Here is a 21352-nt window from a genome sequence, read left to right as displayed (position 1 = left end):
GTCTCATTGGCCGGTCGGTCACGCACGCTGAACGGGTGCTCGCTCGAGCCTACGGGTCGCGGCCGCCGCGCATGCGCGATCGGCACCCGCCAGCCCGGCCGCGAGGAGCAGGCGCAATGCCCCCTCCCGGCAAGCTGGCCGGCCGCCGCGCATGCGCAATCGAGACCCTTTCGGGAACGTTCTGTGCCGCCTGTCTCGCTCCAGCCTTCCTCTGCAAGGGAAATCCTGTCAGGGTACGGGCCGCCCGCAGCCCCGCTCCTCCCCGCCCCGGCGCCCAGGCCTTCCCCCGTTACCGCATCCTGCTGCAGCCCTCGCTCCGCTCCTCACGGCCCGGCCCCTCGCCGACAGCCCGGCCCCCAGCCGTCGGGCCGCGACCTCCCCTTTGCCTCCGTGTCTTTTTTTAATCCCTCCTGTCATCTCGGCGGCTTCCCGCCGAGTGCCCCGAGCCGGCCTAGCCTCAGGCGTGCTCTGTGGAGCGGCGGCTATGGGCCCTCCGCCGCAGGGGGAGCTCCGCGCCCCGCTGAGCACGGCGGCCGCCGGTGGTGCCAGGGCCGCCGCGGGGTCGGCCCCGCCGAGGTTCGCGCGGGGCAGGTGGTCGTCCCGCTCGCTGAGGGCCGGCCTCGCCTCTTGCAGATGCTCGGAGCTTTTAATTGAGACGAGTTTTGGCTGTGGGAGCACGAGGGCTGAGCAGACTGCTCTGGGGCTGCCTGGAAGATCTTCACCCTTGCAGCGCTGCTGCGAGAGTTAGAAACCTGCTGCCTCTCCTCTCTGGTTCTTTTGGTCTCCTGGAGAGGAGAGGTGAGTTGTTGTCTTTCCCTCTTGTACAGTTGTGGTGGAGAACATAGAGTAGCTTGCAAGCAGCAGAACATTTTCAGGATGGCTTCCAGCCGCGGCTGACTGCTTCATTTACTTTATCTTCAGTCAGCCCTGTGAAAATGCCCATTGATGGAGAAAGAGATAGGCACCGTGTTAACTGCGCGGTTCTCTCTCCTTTGCTGCAGTGCGCACTTTCACCGCTGTCTCCTGCTCTGCCTGCTCCTGCTTTCAGCATGGTAAAGAAGAACACTATCCCCGAGGGGTAAGTATCCCTCACACTAAGCGAGAGGCAGGAGCGGGCACAGCCCTGCCCATAGAGAAGGGGCACTCACTGCCTCAGGTGCTTTCTTGCCACAAGCATCTTCGCCATGTACTGCCAGGTAAGGTAGGTAGGTATCTTCTCCAAGACAGGAACAACATAGCCTGTCATCCCCCAGGTGAGTATGATGCTCCAGCCTGTCTGTGAACATTCTCCTTCATCAGCCAAATGCAGTCCCTTCTTCCTAACTTTCTCACCCCGATGCATACTTACCTGGGGAAATGGAAGAGTAGCCCACCCTGACTGCTCAGAGTAAGGGAAGAGCAGATAAGATGAGAGCAGCTTGTTGCGTGCACGCAATCAAAGAACACACAGGTCCAGAAACACATTATCCTCTTCTTTTGTTTTTTGTTTTTACAATAGGATGACAAAAAATGTTCTATCAGTGAAAATTAAAAAAAAAAAGCAACACAAAATAATGTAGTATTCTACTTGCTTTCTGATGCCTTTAGTGGGAGTGCATATGGGCACCACTGAATACTCTCAGTTAAAACAAATGTGGTCCTACTATTGAGCTCTTAAAAAAATTTGAAGGAAGTCCAAGTTTAAAAGCTTAATCTATGTTTTACTGCTGATATTTGAGCAAATTTTGTGGTAGGAAGGTGTGCTGAGATATACAGGCATGTTGTAACAGGACAATAACTTGGAATTAGTGTGATATTTTGGCAAAGGTGGACATTATCTAGAGGAACTTTATTGAAAATATTCTTAAAAAGAACAATGACATACAAGAAGAGTGTTTTCTTGCAAAACATGCTGGCCTAAAGCAATGAATAGAAACAAACGATAAGCAAACTTTCAGAAGTAGCTTCTAGAAACTGATTATTTTAATAGCAGACAAACTCAGAGATTAAAAATAGAGTAAAATTTAAGAAAATACTATGTATGCATTGATTTGTTTGAAAGTTTCTGTAAAAATTCAGTTAGAACTTAAACAAAAAGTTATCCTGAAAGTAGGTTAGGCTTGCAAGCAATAATATAGGGAGCCTGTGAGAATAACTCCTGCTTGTTTTTTTAATACTTAAAAATTATTACTAAGATGTTGTGAATGTATCAGTTACTCATTTTTCCCTTCTTGTCCCATGGCATTTGAGCTTGAGGTTCTTTTAGGTTACATGCGTTTCTTCTGTAAATATGGAAGAACCAGTGGACCGTGCTTCTGGCCTCTCTGATTAGAAACTAACATCTGTGTATCTTTCACAGAGAAGAGAACATCTGCTGTAGAGTAATTGCTTGTAAAGATAGTGTTACCGTCTGACAAAGCTCCTGATACCGAAGTGTTCCCAGCTTGTTGGAAGAAGTAAGATTGAGGTGCACTGCAACACAAGACCAGTTCAGACAGTATTTAACTGTGGGAGTAAAATCTCCATCGTATCACAGTATTTTAATAACTGTGAACATAACACTTACTTTTTGTTTTGTAATGATGAGAATACCAGGCATGAGAAGCCTGTTAGTAGATAAGTGACAGGCAGCATTTTTTAGGTTGTCTTTGTTACTGCCTCTATTTTTTTATGCAGTTCTTAACAGTTTTAATCCACTTTCCTTTCTGCTAAATAAAGTGGTATGATAAATTTGAAGGCTCAGTTAGGCTTTAGCTAGAGATAGTACAAATTTTAAAAAAGTGTATTTTTAAAAATTGGTCTCAGCTGATTACTGTCACTTTACAATGCTATGTCTGCAGCATAACTAAAGTTGACTGTATGTAAGGGTTGTATTACAGCACTGTGCAACCTTGCTGGAATCAGAACTGTGAGTGTGCCCAGCACCTCAAGAAGTATTATTAGCTTCTGGGTCTGCATGTTATTCTGCCACTGGGTCTGCAGTACATGTCTCATTTCTTGTTCTTGCATACTTGTTGCTTTCCCCTAGCCCTGAATGCTTGCACTTTTTGCACAGTCTTTGCTCCAACAAAGAGGAGAGAAAGTAGCCTGGAAGTACAATATTCCTTCATAGCAAAAATCATTTCTCCCTTTTCCCAGTAAAGTGTTGGAGCAAAACTAAGATGTGCAGTATCCATTGCAGCCTCAAGCCTATAAAATAGTGCTGTAGAGGTGATTTTGTAACAAAATGAGATTTAATATAAGAGAGGGACTCAAGTGTCCTGCTCTGCTGCACTGTCCCCCAGGGTCTGAAATGGTACTGTCCTTTGGTAGTTGTATATTACGGTGTTTTACTGGGAGTCAGCTAGTAGAATGTGTTCAAGCTATCTAACGAGCTTTCACAAAGTACTGTGATGGTTTTACAGGGTTACACATGTGGTACATCAGCATCCCAAATCCTACTGTGGGTATAATATCATCAATTCAGGTTCTGCTTTGAATAGCATCCGCCAAAATATAACCTTATTTTATGTTTCCCTTAGAGTCTAGAAAAAGTAATAATCCAAGGAGTGGAGTATTTTCATTATAAAGACAAAATTGAGTGATTTCTACCTCTGCATTGTGAACATACTTTTAACAGGATGCGTGAAGTTTGTTTTAAGAAAGCAAATCAAACTGTTATTGCACATCTAAGATTTTTAGACAAAAAATAAGACAGTAAAGCAGTGCTTCTCATTTAAACAAAAATGGATAAGCGTAATAATATATCTTAATGTAAACCAGATATAAAGCCACTTACAGTTGAGCTAACTACAGTCTGTAGTAGCAATAATAATTTTACTTATTTAACTGGAAGTCATGAAGGAGTTACAGAGATTTCAGAGGGAAGAGGGAATTATGTTTAATTAGAGTTTAACACTTTTCAACTGAGATGTGATTCTCTTATTTGGAATGGCTGGTAAAATTCTGCCTGTGTTCTGAGACTGTTGATGATAGTTAGGAAGTGACAAAGACAAAAAAGGATTGAGAAGTGGGAAAGGTAAAGAATTAAGCAATTCATTAATTTTTGTTTCGTTACATTTCAGATCTTACTCTGCATGTATTCCGTGGATTGTTTACTTATTTGAAAACTTACAGAAATAAAGCCGTAATTAAAAACATGTGTGTGTGCAATATGTCATTTGTATTTGAGTGCTACTCTCTCTTCAGTATTTTTCTATTCAAACAAATAAATTTGGGGTTGTTGTTTTGTATAGAAACCAGAAAAAAATCACCATGTTGGGTTGGTAAAAGTCTCTCAGCTCTTTTGATGCAAACTTAAAGCAGAATTTGATTTGCAGTTCTTTTACACGTGAGGTTCTGAAGGGTGTTTGGCCTGGCTGCTCATTTTATGAAAAGTCCAGAAATAGCACTTATTGTCAGGTAATAGTTTGCCTTAGAGTATGATGACTTCCTGCCTGTATTTTGACAGCTGTTGTGTTTCATACAGAAGTTCTCATTTTCTTTCTGGTCTGTTTGTCTTTACTTGATTATTGTTTGGGTTATTAAAGCTGCAATGATTTACTGAACTTACAATTCCATCTTAGACTCATATCACAATGTCTTTCTAATGTGACTGTTCTATGGCCAGAGCTGTCCCCACTGTAGTGTAAATACCTGAATGTTTCTAATGCCTAGAAGCACACATTGTCTGTGTCTCTGGGAGATACCACTGGCTCTCTAAGGAAACTTCCTTCTATCTTCTCTCCTACTGTATGTCCAGCTCAGTGTTTTTCGCTCAAACCTTTTAATCATTGCTACAGGAATGATGATGGTGTTGAGTCCTATAAATAGGATTTTTAAGATTTTTTTTTTTTTTTTTTTTAGCATTTCTTGCTAATTTCTAGTTCCTTCGAATTTACATTGATTATGGTAGATTTCCACTTACACAGTTTTCCAAGAGAAAGCTGGTTAAAGGCAACTTGAGCATCCAACTGTCTCCCTGCATGGACTGATTGGTCTTCTGTGGTTGGGATCCTTTACTCGTGCCTTCCTTCAAAATGTTTCTAAATGTTTATGTGCAATTATGGCCTTTGGCTGCCTGTTGAATGAATCCCACTGTTGTAAAGCATGTTGTATGTTTTATTGGTATTCGTACTAGTTTCTCTATTCCCAGAAGCAGCCCATTTTCTGATTCTGCTTGTAAGTTTGACAGCAAAAATTTTTAATTTCCTGAGTTATTAAAAACAGCCAGAGGCTGGAGTTGATGTTAAGCTTGATTTTCTCATTAATTTTAACAATAGGTCAGATCAAATGTAGATCTAATAATGGTTCACAGCATTTAGCTTCTTTTTAAGGTGATCATAGAATCACAGTGGTTTATGATGTGAACGAGGTAAAATTAAACTATGCACGGGGTTGATTAAACTGTTCTTTGGTACAATTAATTTTTTTAACTGACCACATCTTGCAGTCTGGATACATATGTTGTGGGTTTTGTTAGGTTGGGTAGTATTTGCTGTATGCTTATACTGCTTGCGATCTTAATTCCTATTGAATTTATCTATCTTAAACTAGGAGGCATGTTGCATGGAACGTGTCCTCTAGTCATGAATGTGTTCTTATTCTGGCATCTCTGAAATGTGCTACACAAAGAATTTCTTCAGCACTGTGTAAAATTAGTGAATACCATTTCTTTGTGGATTTGGAATTACTAAGAATTTGATTGTTGTAACATAAATCCTCATGTTACTAAAGTGATTTTTGCTAAATTTTTCTACTATCAAATATTCTTTGTGGTTTTGGGAGTACCAAGAGAAAGAGCAGTGAAAAATATTGCCCTGAAAAAGAAGTATACTACAAAGTGCATGCATTTGCAAAATCTAAAAGTTTTATACTTTTTAATGAAAATAAACTTAGCATTTCATTGTCATCTAAATAATTTAAGTGAGGCTGTAACGCTGTATCTGAGTGTTTGATTCAGCCAAGTTAAAAATTGATTCAGCTACTGAAAACTTTCTCGTGACTATAATGTAAAAAGTGGTTTGTTTTTTTTTAATCTGTTGTTCTTCTACTTTACGTTGGTGCTCCTTGTCTGTAAGTGCTTCCCTAACATTCTGAGGGAACAAAGTTTTCTGGAAGCTGAAAAAGAAAGGAAGGAAAAAGACTGTTTTGGAATCTACTGTCAATACCGCAAAACGACTTTGTGTAACAGCTGCAGATTTGGGGACATAATTCTAATGTATGATAGCAGTCATGCATATGATCTGTAAAAAAAATATTTTCTTTTTCATAGTGCTTTATGGAGAATAAATATTCATTTTATTATGACACCTGATTTTAGGCTTGCAAACAATAGGAGTGTGTTTGTGTAAGTTGTGTAGTGCGCTGAATAAGCTTCCCCCCCGTCAGCCCTGTGGTAACACTGTTGATATTCTCCTAGCATCTTTTAGTCAGCTCCCTGTTTCATTTATCCCAGAAGAATGCTAAGCTATTAATTGTGTTCAAATGTGTAATATAACAAAATTAATTTTTATGACTTTTAAAAAGATGTTAGTGTTGGTGAGACAGGTTATTAATGGAAGATGATTTTTTAGAAAGCTGATTTTATATACGTACAAGGATGTAATTGGACATCTTTTTCAAACTTTTGTGCGTATCTATTGCAACTGCTTGCTTATGTGTCCAAGAAATTTAGGAACTATTGCTTGTGCTTTTTGGAAATCTTAATGCTTTATGCTAGTAGGTGCCCATCGTAGACAGAAAAATGTGACTGTTGTGTCTTCATGCTTGAAGTTTTAAATAACTATTACATTAAATCTGTGCTAAGTATGACATAGAGTTGCCTGATATTTGTAAGATATTTCATATGGTTTGAAGCAACTATTATTAAAATTTTAAAGAAAAGGGCTTTTTATGTGCTTTGTTTTAACAAAGTTTTAATCCAAGGAGGACATACGTTATTTTAGAAGTTCTACTTAGAGCTACTTGTGTCTTTTGTTGACATCTGTTGTTTAAAAATATTTTAAAATAAATATTTATTTCATTACAGATGGAGGAGTTTGACACCAGTTGGGCAGCCTATACCAGGAACTAGATTTATTGCGTTCAAAGTACCTTTAAAAGGGGTATGTATAAACAGTAACTACACGTTGTCTTTACTAAATACAGTACAAAAGCAATGAAAAATAGCATTAATATTCACTTCAGAAAAGATTTATGAAAAAATATTTTGTTTAAATATCAATCCAGTCATCTACCAGTGGCTTTATTTACATAATGGTCTATATTTTTTTCACTCTTTTGATGTATTTAGTGTTACTCTTTTTATCTTCTGTAAATCAGACAATCTCTAACCAATCAGTAAAGTCATTTGATTACTAATTTAGTGGCCTAAATTCAACATCTTATTTAACATCCTTTCATGACTGTTAGAAGAAAAGTCTGATTATTACCATGGGAGGGGATTGCAATATGAATAACAGTCTAGGACTAAGTCAAAATACCATTTTTCAAAGATGAAGCACTTATTAAAATACATTTACCACTGCAAAACTTTTAAAATTAGAGATTTAGATTACTGGTAAGCTTCAGTGATATGGAGAAACACAGTAGTCATAGGTTTATTCTGTTTTTGTGTTAGTAACTCCATTAGATCCTTAATAACATGGAGTAGAGCCTTAATCCATTAAATACACTAAGCTAGATCTCTAAATTTTTTCGTGACAGAACAAAATGTGGAGACTTCAGTTCTTTGGTGGGTTGAGGTACATGGTTGCAAATTTGCCTTTCTGTATAAATTAACACAAATGCTGTATAAATTAATTCATACAAGTTCTTACTTCAGATACACAGGAAAGAAAAGTTTCTAAGCTCTTTTAATATTCAATGGCTAAACATAACCATAGCAGTTAAAAGTAAGTATTCTGTCTAAACTGTTGTCTCTGATTGCACTCTAGTATTCATGTAGTTTAAAAAAACCATTTTTTTCTTTTGGCATATTAGTGCCCATTACATTTTCAGTCACCATTAAGTTCACTTCTGTTAGCAAAGACTGAAGTAGAATGCTGCAGGGTTTACTTCCTTAGCTGATGTCCCGGCTTCAGTATGATGCTTTGGTTGCTTTGACACTAAAGGCCTTAGTTGGTCATACTTACTCTGCATAATTGTAAAGAACGGTATAGTAGCCATGTGCCTTCCTGCCAAGACTGCCAGAGGGTAGATCTACTTATCAGTGGAAATCAGATTCAGTAGATTTGTAATTAGCTTCTCTACTGTTGGGATGGGAGAGATTTTTTTTGCATCATCAGTCCTGTAATTCACTTGATCCAGCACCAATTTTTTTTCATAAACACACTGCTCTGGGCAGGATTTCTGCACTCCATGTATTTCTAGTTTCCCATCTGTAGTGGAAATGCAGAGTCACAGCCTGAGGCACTGATTGAGCACCTGGTGGGAAGGCAGGGCCAACCTAGAGCTCAGGTGCATGCAATGTACCTGAGTGACTAGAAGGGCTCGAGCCAGGATCCACCCCTTGCCAGACATCATTTAACGGTTGGCAGTGGAGGTGAAGGCATCTTTTGCCAGGGATCCATGCCTGCCTGAGGCCTTCCAAAGGTAAATAGCTTTTTTCCTTCATTTCTGCGTCTGTGGCTGCTGCGTTTGAGCTTGTTCCCATTTGCTGTAGCCAAGGACTTTGCCACCCTGCCATTATCATCCCATTATAGCATTACACTGTCGCTCTAGATTTCAGAGGAAGGTACTTTGTTGTTAGTTTACCCTTCCCCTGCAGTTCTCTGATAGCCTGGAAGGAGCTCCACCAGGGATCATAAAAAGGGCAGGTAAACTCAGCAGGATTTGCCTGAGTACTTCAGAAAATCTCAGATAGCCTTTCATAACACAATTAACTGTTCACACAGTGAAGTAAAATGTTTACAGATGTCTTTTGTAGGATGTATTTTCACTTCATTCTTAGTGTGAGTTCACATAGCAAAAAAAAAAATTCTTGCAAGTTCTGCCACAGACTTCTGCAGGTTAGTAGTTTTCACCTCAAAGTTCGTGAATTCAGTTTCAGATTTTATTAAAAAATAGTTCTGACTAGTTGAGAGATAATTGTGACTAGTCTTTGTTAGGTTTGGACTTAGACAACCTCCACTGTTTTTCAGCAGTACTCCAATATTTGAAATGCTCAGGAGTTAATACTTCTATGCACTTTCAGCCCTACTGTTTCAGTGCAAGCTTTCTAATCATATACCAGCTTTGATAGATAGGAGTGTCTTGCTGTTCATTCTTAAATTAGAATTCCTCTCTCTGTTTCCAGACTCAACTGAAAGTGCTTGCTAGCATCTTAGATAAGAATCTGTACAGTCAAAAGATGGAATAGTTACCCTATAGCATCTGTGGTTCTGAGAGGTGCGTGGTCTGTGGCTGCCTTCCTTTCCATTAGTTCTGAGTCCAGTCTACTTGAATTTCTTATTAACAAAGGAACTGAGAGGTGGTTGAGGCTGCTGCATCTGTTTTGCCACTCTTTATTGGTGGTGACAGAGCCAAAAGGCTCTCACAGTGGACAGCGCACTATTCAGAGAAAATCCAGATTTGTGCACGAGGCATTTTCATACCTAGAGCGGAGAACACATTTCAGAAACCACAGCTACAATAGGGTGAGTAAACAATTTTTGCACTGTATCTGTCAAATGAAATGAATTATTCATTTTCCACCAACATGCCACTGTATTTTAGTCTTATTTAACATTTCTCAGTGCTAGATGACATGCAAGTACTTTCTGACAAGAGTTGAACCAGGGATAAAAATGCCTGCCTAACATTTGTGGGGTGAGAGTTAAAGCCTTGAGAGTAAGTGAACCCTGGCATCACAACTTCTGATGTTTTGTGTGAAATACACTATTAATGTTATGCTATTGTGCAAGACAAAAGAAGTTCTGGGGGAGGGATTGCAGTGTTTTGAGTTTCCTTGTTTAGTTAGTTACTTAATCAGTATGCATATAAAATTGTTAAATGCTGCATTTTGCAAGGTTTTTTGTCTATTAAATCAGTGCTTTTTTGTTAATATATTGTTTAAGTGAAAGATCCTCCACGTTTTCTTCCCTTTTCGTTGGAACAGAAACAAATTTTTACTTTGTTTTTTATCTGTATAAAACGTGGATGTGCTTTTGATACTGTAAACATTCCATTTGAAAACTGCTCTTTTCCAATTTAAATTAGCTGAATGTAACAAATGTCGTCTTATTAGAACTCAAAAAGCAAATGATCCTTTTCCATTGTTATTGTAGGCAATTAACCAGAGGCTTACCCCAACCCAGAAATTTACACCAAAAGACTTAATTGCTGCAATGAAAGCCCTAAATGTGGAGCTCGGATTAGTTATCGATTTAACATACACCACGCGGTACTATGAAGTGAAGGTACTGTAAGAGTAATAGCAAACTTTGTTATAGTTACTGCCATTGTTGTTTTAAAGTATTTTTGCATTTACTCGCCTTAAATTGGAATAGACATCTTGAGCCACCTAGACTTACTTCATGTCTCTAATAGAAACAAAACGTTTTATGACAGGAAGAAGCTCCTCCTACCTGCTAGTTACGTCCGTGACTCATTTGTGCTGTGGTAGCTCAGAATAATGGATGAAGACTTCAGTGCTAGGCACTGCAGAAAAGAGATTGGAGGCATCTTCAGTGGAATCCACTGAAAAAAGGATACACCTTAAAATTGCTTCCTTCATGACAGATTTGTTACTAGTTGACCAGCTCATAGAATTTTAATTGCCTCTTATTGAAAAGGAGAATAAGTAGAGGTGTTATGACTGAATGTTGATCTTCAACTGTACATTGGCTTGATACACTAAGGAGACAGATGTATGAATATGATTGCTGTTCAGCAGGGTAGACATTTCTAATAACTGTTAAATGTGTTAGAATGGAATTAAAATAATCTGCTCTTTTTAATTAATTCATGTGCCATCTTATTTTTAGGGATAAGTAAATGTAAAGACCTTATCTGAGAGAAGAGTTTCTGTACAACAGAAATGTAAATATTGGTTTCTGAGAATGTCTCTTTATAAAGTCATGTCATGATCGTTTTCAGTTTCTATGCAGCACTGAAACTACTATTTTGCATCACTGATATTTTAGATAGTCTTGGGTTTGCAGTTTAGATACTGTAAGATTTCAGTAATTTTTACCATGGTTTTTCTTCTTGTTTCTAGGATTTACCTAAAAGTGTGCAGTATAAGAAACTTTATACTGTTGGACTCGAAGTTCCTGATAATGCTACTATTCTACAGTTCAAAAAATGGGTCAGAAAATTCCTATGGGAAAACGCAAGAAATGGTAAATATCAGCGTCTTATGCTGTAAAAGATTAAAAAATAATAATAATACTTTGGTGCTAGCTGCATCATTTATTAATTACAGTAGATCCCTTAAGACATCTGGGACTCCAGATGTCTTAAAGCACTCCACAGCACTTCCCAATTATTATGTGGTGGTAAATGTAACGTACCTTATCTCTTGTATTTATAACATACCTTTCTCAAAAGTAACAGTCACTTCTTAATAGTATTATACCTATATCTGTCATGTGGCAAAGCAACTCCAAGTGAGAAAAACTTGCTTATGAATTTCTGGTAATTTACAGACCACTGCTGAGCAATAGACTTTTTTTTTTGCTATAATTGCAAATATTTTTGTACTCCTTGATCCCAGTGTAGTTAGGCTTCTTTATTATACTTCTCTAACCATGCTGGGGAAGTCTTCTCTATCCACTGCCCCCATCTGACCTCCACCTTTTTCACAAGGTTTAAATCAGTTGCTCCCATCTAGCTGACAGAGAATACTCAATAGAATCTGGCTCAGATTTTTCCCCATAAACTCAGTGTCACAGCTGCTGCTCCTCTGTGGATGTTGAAAATAGTACAGGGTTTCTCTGATGGCACTGGGCGCTGATATGCAACCTAATCAAGCCCATTTAGTCACACACAGCAATTTTCTGAATTGTTGCCATCATGTCGTAGCAGTTTTTAAAAATCATTTTGCACATGCGGTGTCAGTATTTCCACAGTATAGATCTGTTGCTGGTTTTTGTTTTTGCACTAGCAAAATTATGTGATTATGTAAATTCAGATGTGTGTGAGCTTTCAGTTTTTATGTTAACTTATGCATTGTAACATGCCCTTGGTTTCAGATCTCCCTGATAACTAATCATGATTCTACTTACAAATAATTTTTAAAGTTTGTTCTTTTACTGTCTGGAAGGTTGGAATAAACTAGAATAAACTTACATGATAGCATGACAGTCCTGTTCTGCGGCAAACAGAGATAGTGGATCTCATTCAAAAATTTATCGAAGTCCATTTCAGAGACCTTCTGCCAGTACTTTGTCCCTGCCTGAACTTTGTGCTTCTGATGTTTGAAGTTTGTCTTCTAAATCTAGATTTAAACTCTTAACCAGTTAATATTCTTATGCCAAATTTTGCTCTCACATATTATTTATTCTCACTAAATAGGCCCTTTTTTGTGACAAGCACACCGGACTTTTAAATATATATTTTAATTTGTTGGGTTTTTTTTGTTGTGTATTGGTATGTGAGAGAGTCTGGATGAGGTTTTTATCAGTGCCTTGCATGACCACATTGCTGTTTCCCTTATTGGAAATACCTCAGTTAAAACAGCCTAATAGTAGTAGTAAGTTATTCTTCTTTTAGCCTACAGCTGATTAGTATAATCCTTTCAGAAACGATATATTTTTAACTGATTCCCACTAGAGTGCTTCTCTGTGTCTGGGAACCTGAATATTTCATCTCTATGATTCGTCCCAGTAATCACCTGAATTTTCAGTCCAGTTAATTCTTCTTGTAATGCATTTCATACTCCTAGATATTAAGAATATTATGCATTTTTTCTCCTTTTTGTAAGTTTTAAAAGGATTTGTATGTTAACTTATTTAGTGTTACATTTGCTAGTTGGTCAAGGTTGCTTTCAAAACCGTATTTTATTCTTTCCTATTACTGCAGTTCTGACTGAAGGCTGGCAGCTTTCTCTGATATCATTCCTCTTTCTTTTTCATATGTTCTGTCTCTGTCTTCTGAGTCTCTGTCTCAGTCTTCACAGGTTTGGAAGTAGTGAGTTAACTGCTGCTAGAGATCTGGCATGAAGAAGATTGTCTGGATGTGTTTGTTATTTTACAAGCATGATAGTATCATTCTGTAAACAACAATAATGATTTACTAAAACGTACAGCACTTTTTTTGTCTTAAGCTAATTTCAAGTAATTTTATTTTCTGAACTACTAAAGCCTGTGTTTATCTTTTTTGATAGAAAAACTCATTGGTGTCCACTGCACTAATGGAATTAATAGAACTGGCTACCTTATATGTAGGTAAGGGTTGAAAAAAAAATCAGTATTTACAAAAGATATAGTGGCTTTATATTAGTCTATAATCCCTTTGGGACAGCAGTCTAATCAAGTTTTTCTTCAGATATCTTATAGACGTTGAAGGCTGGGATCCAGAAGCAGCAATCCAAGGTATGTTACAAGCTTTGAACTCAGACAAATGTTGAGTTGTAATTCACATTTAACTATAATTGTGTTCACAAATGCTACAGTTCTGCTGTAGTGTGGTGTTCTGCTGTTGCATGTTGTTAACTCATGTGGTAGTCTCCATAGAAGATTTTCTGCTGATTTTCTTTCAAATAAGGTTTGAGCATTAGCAAACTGAATGACAAGAAGTTTCAGCTGTTTAATTTTTTCCTTTGGCATTTGCTTTGAAGAATTTTTCAGTCATAGGTTGCTACCACTACTAGTTTCAGTTTTAAAAACAATAAAATTGCTTCAACAATCACAGCTTGCCGCAGCATTTGTATTAATGCTATTTTTTTAGTATCTCATGGTGAATAGAAAGCCGCTATCTCGTATTTTTGTGCACATGTTTATGCACATGTCATTAGACTCGTTCTTCTTTTTCTTTAGCTTTTGGTGATGCTAGAGGTCATTGCATGGATGGTCTTGTATATCTCACAGATCTCAGAACACAACCAATGAGAAGGTAAGCAAAAGCTTTTAGTTGTGCGCTTAAGATTTTCCAGGATGTATTTTAAAAGTTCAGTTACATTTGTAAGCCAAAATTGTACCTCTTAAACATTTAGTAAACAGCTACGTAAATTCTGCAAGACTTCTGATATGAATAACATAAAGTAGCCTTGTTTATACTTTGAATTTATATGGCTTTGATGTATACTACTGGGCACTTACATCATACTATCCCAACTATATTGACTCTGTATTCTCTTATAAATTGAGAAGAGCTACTGCTAAGATTTAATTATAAGCTCTGTGCTCTGCCTGCTGTTGATGGTTGGTGGAACCAGATTATTTAAAAACAAACAAACAAAAAAAAAACAGAACAAAAACCACTCCTAGTGGAGAAAGTAAGGTGGAAGATTGTTTCCAAAGCTCCTGCTTTTAGTATTTATATTCCTGATGCATATGGAATCTTTTCTCTTTATCATATTCACACTCCAGAGTACCTAAGAATAATTAACATTTACATCTCAGTACATTATTTGTACCAATTACAACTTGTAGCATCACATTGATTTTAAAATAATATCTGACAGATTTTGCTCATTTTAGTTTAGTGCCCTTTGTTCTTGTTTTACTGTGTTAATTGCTTTAGAGACTGAGTGTGATTAAGTTAGTTCTGTGCTGAATTTTTTGAAGTATGGTACTTGTCTCACGTATTTTTGATGTGGTTCCAAATGTATGAAGTTTAGGCTTTCTCTACAGCTCTTCCTCAACTAAATTTACAAGATTAAAATTTGCTATGAAAATCTTGAATGTCTGTAACTTTAACTTAATATTTTTAAGAATATCAGTAATTCTCAACTGAAGAATCTTTGTGATTCTTTTTTCCTCTCTTAGTATGTTTGGGAAAAAAAGGAAGCTTACGAGAGATTTTTATTCTTCACAGTAACCTTGGAATGGATGTATGGGATTCAGAGGAAGATATCATTCCCCCACCAAATGCAACAGAAGGACCTGTGGAGCAATTTCCAAATGAAGATTTTCAGGGGTAATAAGTTGAAACCTGGAATGAAAAGCTAAAAACCCCATAGTGCAAAAGATGATTTTTTCCTTAGTGTGAGCTGTTTTTATAGTAGCAATCCACTACAGTGTTACAAGAGGATCAACTGATTTTAACAATTAGATGTGGTGTTTTGAAACACTGAAAGCACTGGAATATTCTAATATAGAGGAGATTTTGTTTTAATGTAGCCTACTCATGCTAAGTATATTTAAAAAATTAGCAAAAGTAATGAGAAGATAAAGGAAAGACAAGGAATATGTGCTAATACGAATTGGTGAGCAGTTCTTTTGGGAAAATGTTAGAGTTTTACTATGCTTACTGGTCTTTATTATTCTACAGCAGTCTGCATTTTATTTTTAATTAATTTCATATGACTGGTTTTGCCCTGTGGAATTATAGTTGAATGTTTGTCATAGCCTCTAATGTGACATTGTTTGAAAGTTTTATAATTTTGCTTAGAGTTTAGATTCTTAGTAACTTTGATACGTACGTATTTTACTTACAATGTGTTTCATATCAATTCTTGGATTAAAAAAAAAAAGCTTACTTTCATTAATAACTTGTACTTACAAGTACAGATGTTCTATTTAAGAAAAAAATTCTTTACAGGTCTGGGAAAAGATTAAGAGTTTATGATGACAACTCTCATAATAATTTGCAAGGACAAACACAACTGAGAGATTTTGATTTCGTTAATAAGGGACCTGGACGAAGACGAAGACCATTTCATGACCATCAGACTCAGGATGATTTGAGAGCACCAATGCAGATGAGAAATTGGGATTACAATAGGGGACCAGGACAGAGGCAAAGACCATTTCCTGATCACCAGTTTTACGATGATTACCAAGAAGATACACAACTGAAAGACTTCAGTAACAACGGACCTGGACAACAACTGAGACATTTTTATGGACGGCAGTTTCGTGGTGATTTACAGACAGAGAGACAATCAAGGAACTTTGAATTTAACAGAGGCCGTGGGCAAAGGCAGAGATCTTTTCCTGACTGTCCATCCCACAGTGATTCACAGGAAGATATGAAGTCAAAGGATTTTGATTTTGGTAGCAGGGGCCGTGGCCAGAGGCAAAGGCTATTCCACAATCACCCATCTCATGATCAGTTTCAGACTCCAATGCAGTCAAAAGAGTTAGATTGTGTCAAAAAAGGTCGTGGCCAAAGACTGAGACCATCCCATGACTATCAGTCACAGCCCCAGATGCAACTGGAAGATTTTGAATTTGTTAACAGGGGCCGTGGGCAGAGATTGAGACCTTTCCGTGATCGCCAACCTCACAGTGACTTACAAACAGAGATGCAGCTCAAAGATTATGATAATAAAGGTTCTGGACAAAGGCGCAGACCTTTTCGTGACCATCAGCCTTATGATGACTTACAGGAGCAGCCTCAGTTAAAAGACTTTGATTATGTTAATAAAGGGCAAGGACAAAAAAGGTCAAGACCTTTCCATGATCATCATGTTCAAGATGACCTGCCACGTGAGTGGTGTTCAGACAGGTACAACTGAAAGCAATGCAGTTTGGAATAATTTTAGTTGATACTTTTCAAAAGCCTACAGTAGTTTGTATTGCTCTTTATATATGATTCTTCTGATTATCCTTTAACAGTAAGACCAGAACTAGCAGCACGTCTAAATTAAGTTTTAAACTCTTTTCTAAATACATTTATTTGAAACAGTCATCTGTTTAAAATCACATGAATGATCAGTTAGTTAACAATCAACTTTTTATTTTGAAGTCTGGATGTATTTGACATAAGTTTCAGTGTTGTAAATTTGAAGGCACCTTACCTAAACTAAAAGATTGTGCTTCTTTAAAGCTCGTTTCACCTTTTTTAGATTCAGCTTGAAACAAAATTTTGTTAAATTTAAAGGGCAAAAGATGTAAATTTTTATTTATATTCTCATCTAAACTGAGATAACAGTAATGTTACAAGGAAGTTTGACATTCTCTTATTTCATGAATCAATCATTTGTAGAAATCCCTTTGCTTCTGAACTTGCATCGTATTCTCCCAAAAGCATATATCACTTAGTAAATTGGATTTAGTAGTTAAGTTTCTTGCAGATATATTTCAAAATATTTGATCTTTCAGAACATAGTTCAGATCATTGCTGGGCTAGTAAAGCTTGATTTAATTTTCTTCATTGTATGGGTGAAACCAGGCACTGTATCATCACCACGAAGCATACCATTTTGATGGGTTAGACTAATATGATTAAGATATTTCTAATAACACTTCATTTGAAGAAATGTTAATTGTTATTAAATTATTTGAAGTAATTTTAATTGATACTTTTCAAAAGCCTACAGTAGTTTGTACTCCTCTTAACATATGATTATTTTGATTATCTTCAGAAATCAACCTTTTTCTTTCCATGAGAATGTATCAGAACCTCAGTTCTCCTCATCTCCTTCACTTCACAGAGATTATGGATCTGATAATGATGACTTCAACAGAAGCTATAGGTAAATACCAAGTTTTGTTACTTTCTGATTTATATTGTTACTCTTTCAGTATCTAACTAAAAAAATACAAATTAACTGTGTTGTAAAAATTTATGTTAATTTTTTTTGCTTAAACCACTGAATCTGAACACTGAGCAAATAACGTGACTAAATTGTAGTCCATCTATATCAGGCTTTATATAGGTTATAGTAGTTATGAAATTGAGAGTTCTTCACTAAGTCATTAGGATGACAAGGAGAGTTTAAGCCAACTTATTATAAAATACAAAAAAAACGGTGTTCAAAATAAAAAAAAAAACTATGTTCAGTAAGCAAAAAAGTGAACTACTGATACTATGTTTAACTCTTAGCTGATGTCTTAACAAGGAGTTGATGAGAAAGTAATAAGAGTGAGGCAGACTCCTTTTCATGGTGTGCAGTGATAGGATAAGGGGCAACAGACTCTTGTTAGACCATCAAAAATTGTGTAACCTATATGGAGAGGCTATTTCTTTTGAGGATACAGAAATGCATTGCCTAGAACAGCTGTGGAATCACCATCCTTTGAAATACCATGAGCTCAGCTGAACGTGGCCTCTGTGCAACCTTATGATAAGAGAGAATTTGAGCAGGGGGCTGGACTAGACATTACTAGAGATCCCTTCCAATAATATTCATCTATGGTTTACTAAAGGCAAAGATTTAAAATTACAAAGGTTGTTCTTAATCAGGTTTATATGCCATTTATTTTACAAAGCACTGTACTAGAGAGTAAAGAGAATCCATAACAAAAAATAAATATTTTGTAGATTCTCCTGTTGCAGAAGAATACAAAAATATTTTGCAATATGCAACAAAGCATAATGTTGCTTGAGACTATGTAACAGACAGTTACTGTTAAGTATTTTTCACAAAATGAAAACATGGCTTCAGGAACAAAAATGGACCCTAAGTAAAGAAACCTTCAGCAAATAGGCAATTTTAATTAGAAACAGCAGTTGAAACACAAAGCACTTTCTAGTTCATTTACCTACTAAATTAAAAAAATATATTTCTAACTTCTAGTAGAGAAGATTTTAATTAGAGAGGATAAAAGCAAAAGTAGAAATCTGAATTCTTGTTCTTTTAGGGCTAGGCAATTTTAATTTCAATGACTTCACTGTTCGTGTTTACTCTTCCTACAGTAATCGAGCAAGCTGTCCTGAAGACAATAGGAGAGTGCATCCTTCAGATGAATTTAACAGAGGAAAAAACAGATTTGCACCATATTCTTCATGTACGGTGCATCCATCCTCATCTGCACACCAGGAAGATAGCTCATTAGACTATGAAATAAAAACTTTTGAAGCTGAAACTACTAGAGAAATGGAACAAGGCAAAAGATTACCAGTTGTAACAGTTGATTACAATTATGGTCTGCCATTAGATTATGGACCTGAAGAGGAGGAGAGAACACCTTATGATTTACCTCCAAGAGACCATTACAGCTGGAACTGAATAAAAAAAGGCACTGTTTCCTCAGCTTAAGCTTGCATCAATCAGTTTTACTTTGTATGTTGACCAGGGTTTCTTTGGTTTTGGTTTTGGTTTTTTTTACATGTTAGGGAAACGCAAACTCCAGTAGTAGAGAACTGATCTCTATTGTAAGATTAGTTTCTACTTCTGTATTAGGGTATTTGTTAAGTGTAGTTGGAGACAAGGTCTTGGCATACATGGGATGAAAGTAGTCATTCCTCTTAGCAAAACTGAAGCCATGTACTCTAAACTATACAACTTTGAGTGATTATAATTGTATTTTGTTTTACATTTATTTAAAATGTATGTAATAGTAGGATGCTAAAATCATAATAAAATAATGCACTATCAGGTAAACTATCATTAAGGTTATAGAAAAAAGTACTATGAAATGAAATAAATTTGTCAAGTTCATCTTTTAATAATAGCAGCTTGTTATTATTACTAGCAGTTATTGCTAACAATCTCTGCAGCATTGCAGTTTAATTCCAGTTTTTTCTGTACCATCAACAGAACTCACCTAGGTGTGCAGTTTTTTTCTCAGACTGCTAAGAACTTGGAGGTGACTGGAGTTTTAATAGTGCAAATGTCAAACTTGTTTTTCAGCAACCTGAATATTTTATGCTGTTTTTTTTTCCTAATCCCTTCAATTATAAATGCTTCAGAATAGCTCAATGCAGATGAATTTCACAATTTTCTTAGTAACACATCCAAACGAGGCAGCTCACATTTATTAGCAGATTGCCTTTCTCAGCTGTCCAAGATTGCTTTTACCTATGTTCTTACTATTCCATGTTTGTCAGTCAAATGTGTCTCATTCTTCAGTTCTGTTTTCTACTGACTTCCTTTTACAGCACAGCAAGGTAAGGTAATCAGAATGGAAGACTAACTTCTTCAGGTAAGTTGCTTTTAGAGTGGTGTATTGCAGCAGTCTCTTTGAATTGCCACTTCACCTGGGTCTCAGGATAGTAGCGTAACAAAAATGATGCTAGCAGATGTACAGCTGCAGCTCAAGTCCTACAGTTAAGAAACTGCTTTAAAGCAAAATAGCTGTAAAGCAGAGCAAGAGGATATAAGTCTACTCTAGAACACTGCAGAAAGAGTGTGTTCATGGCAAGAACTCCATAGAGCTGTTCTGCCTTTTGACTAGCAGCATGAAAGACATCTGAATTCAAGGGTCTACGACTGCTATGTAAGGACTAGATTTAGGAAGTTTGGAACATCTGGCAACTCTTGATTTTTAACACATGCAAGAAGTTCTAAAAACAAAGGATTCTGTGCATATAAATTCAAAGTGCAAATATTTCATTGCCTGTGCAACTGGTAGAGCAACTTTGGTTTTGTTCATTATACGAAGTAAATCATTCCCTCATTTTTAGAGCAGCTAGCCAATAGTATTTCACATTAAATCTAGCTTTGTGAGCCTCATTCGTATGCGCTCAGGAATGAAGCTATCTGAATGTAATGCGATTTTTGGAACTGAGTACTAAATGCGAAGAAAAAGGATCATTTCTTCATTTGCTCTTTTAAAATGAAGAGTAAAATGAAAGTCTTTGTCTATGCTACCTTATTTAGGGGAAAGGAAGATCTGAAACTTGAGCTACCATATAGCCAGATTCTTAAAATAATAACAAAACGCCAACAAGGAAAAAAATCTTTGTGGTGGTCTTCATGAGAGAATTAAGATTCATGGAATGGTATTATAAGCATTTGTTCTCTTCTTACACTATGTATGCAGTTTTCATAAAGTGAATAAAGAGCAAATATTTGCTCTTTATGTTTTTTGGATTTGAAGTACATCTTCAGGATTGAAATGACTCTACAGTCAATCCTTTCTTACTAAAGTCTGGAGGAGCTGAATGGCTGAAGAGCTGGTGCAATGCAAAGTTTCACACGATGAGAAATGTGGCAACTCCCTCAGGAATTAGGATGGATGATCGCCTTTAGTAGTCCTTGGTCAGCTCCTGCAGGATTGTTTGAAAGTTTCTATACCTCCTGAAGTATGCTAGGAATTGTTAGAGGAGAGTGTCAGTGGCACAGACTAAAACCTTCCATGAGTTTGTTAGCATGGAAGATCATATTCTATTGCCAGGGAATGTACTATGACTAGCAGGCACCCCCAGGAACAGAGAATGGCTCTTAGTGTTGTAACCCCTGCAGCTAATTGTGAGCAATCCAAACACAGCACCAACTGCAAGCTACATCAAATGTGCATGTTCTGTGTGCGGGGTGCTGCAATGCAGAAAGCCTCCCAATCAACGTGGTGAGCTGGTAGTAGCCAGTGACCCACTACTGGCTACCTTCAGTCAAAACTTAGTGGCTTGGCAGAGTACA

The 21352-nt window shown here is 37.1% G+C and overlaps 1 protein-coding gene and 1 long non-coding RNA gene across 11 annotated transcripts; both read left to right on the top strand.

Moving 5' to 3' along the window:
- The first annotated feature begins 90 nt into the window (after positions 1–90).
- LOC104911979 (uncharacterized) lies at positions 91–19443 on the top strand. 10 transcript variants are annotated; one of them, XM_085229372.1, is made up of 13 exons: positions 114–233; positions 634–798; positions 6989–7064; positions 9257–9596; positions 10227–10358; positions 11159–11282; positions 13268–13328; positions 13429–13475; positions 13920–13995; positions 14920–15021; positions 15646–16554; positions 17414–17524; positions 18688–19443. In XM_085229372.1, the coding sequence occupies exons 5-13, from the start codon at positions 10287–10289 to the stop codon at positions 18998–19000; spliced, it is 1815 nt and encodes a 604-aa protein (XP_085085498.1). In that variant the 5' UTR covers positions 114–233; positions 634–798; positions 6989–7064; positions 9257–9596; positions 10227–10286; the 3' UTR covers positions 19001–19443. The 10 variants fall into 10 exon arrangements, with proteins under 10 accessions (XP_085085494.1, XP_085085493.1, XP_085085498.1 ...); XM_085229369.1 differs by lacking the exon at positions 9257–9596 and adding an exon at positions 1002–1078; XM_085229368.1 differs by lacking the exons at positions 634–798; positions 9257–9596 and adding an exon at positions 1002–1078 and having other exon boundaries at positions 91–233; positions 17483–17524.
- LOC146543874 (uncharacterized) lies at positions 1085–4116 on the top strand. The gene is made up of 2 exons (XR_014884693.1): positions 1085–2435; positions 4044–4116. It is a non-coding gene; the product is annotated as an uncharacterized LOC146543874 (long non-coding RNA).
- Positions 19444–21352: the final 1909 nt, after the last annotated feature.

Source organism: Meleagris gallopavo, chromosome 8 (genome assembly GCF_905368555.1).
Source record: "Meleagris gallopavo chromosome 8, MGAL_WU_HG_1.1, whole genome shotgun sequence".
NCBI lineage: Eukaryota > Metazoa > Chordata > Aves > Galliformes > Phasianidae > Meleagris > Meleagris gallopavo.
The sequence above is the reverse complement of the archived record's forward strand: the minus strand, read 5'-3'. Positions and strand labels throughout refer to the sequence as shown.

Coding starts and splice junctions, on each gene's coding strand:
- LOC104911979 (XM_085229367.1), top strand. CDS start 117: ATGCCCCCTCCCGGCAAGCTGGCCGGCCGCCGCGCATGCGCAATCGAG. Junction 13,996..14,919: donor AGAACACAACCAATGAGAAG/GTAAGCAAAAGC, acceptor TATTCTTCACAG/TAACCTTGGAATGGATGTAT. Junction 17,525..18,687: donor GACTTCAACAGAAGCTATAG/GTAAATACCAAG, acceptor CTCTTCCTACAG/TAATCGAGCAAGCTGTCCTG.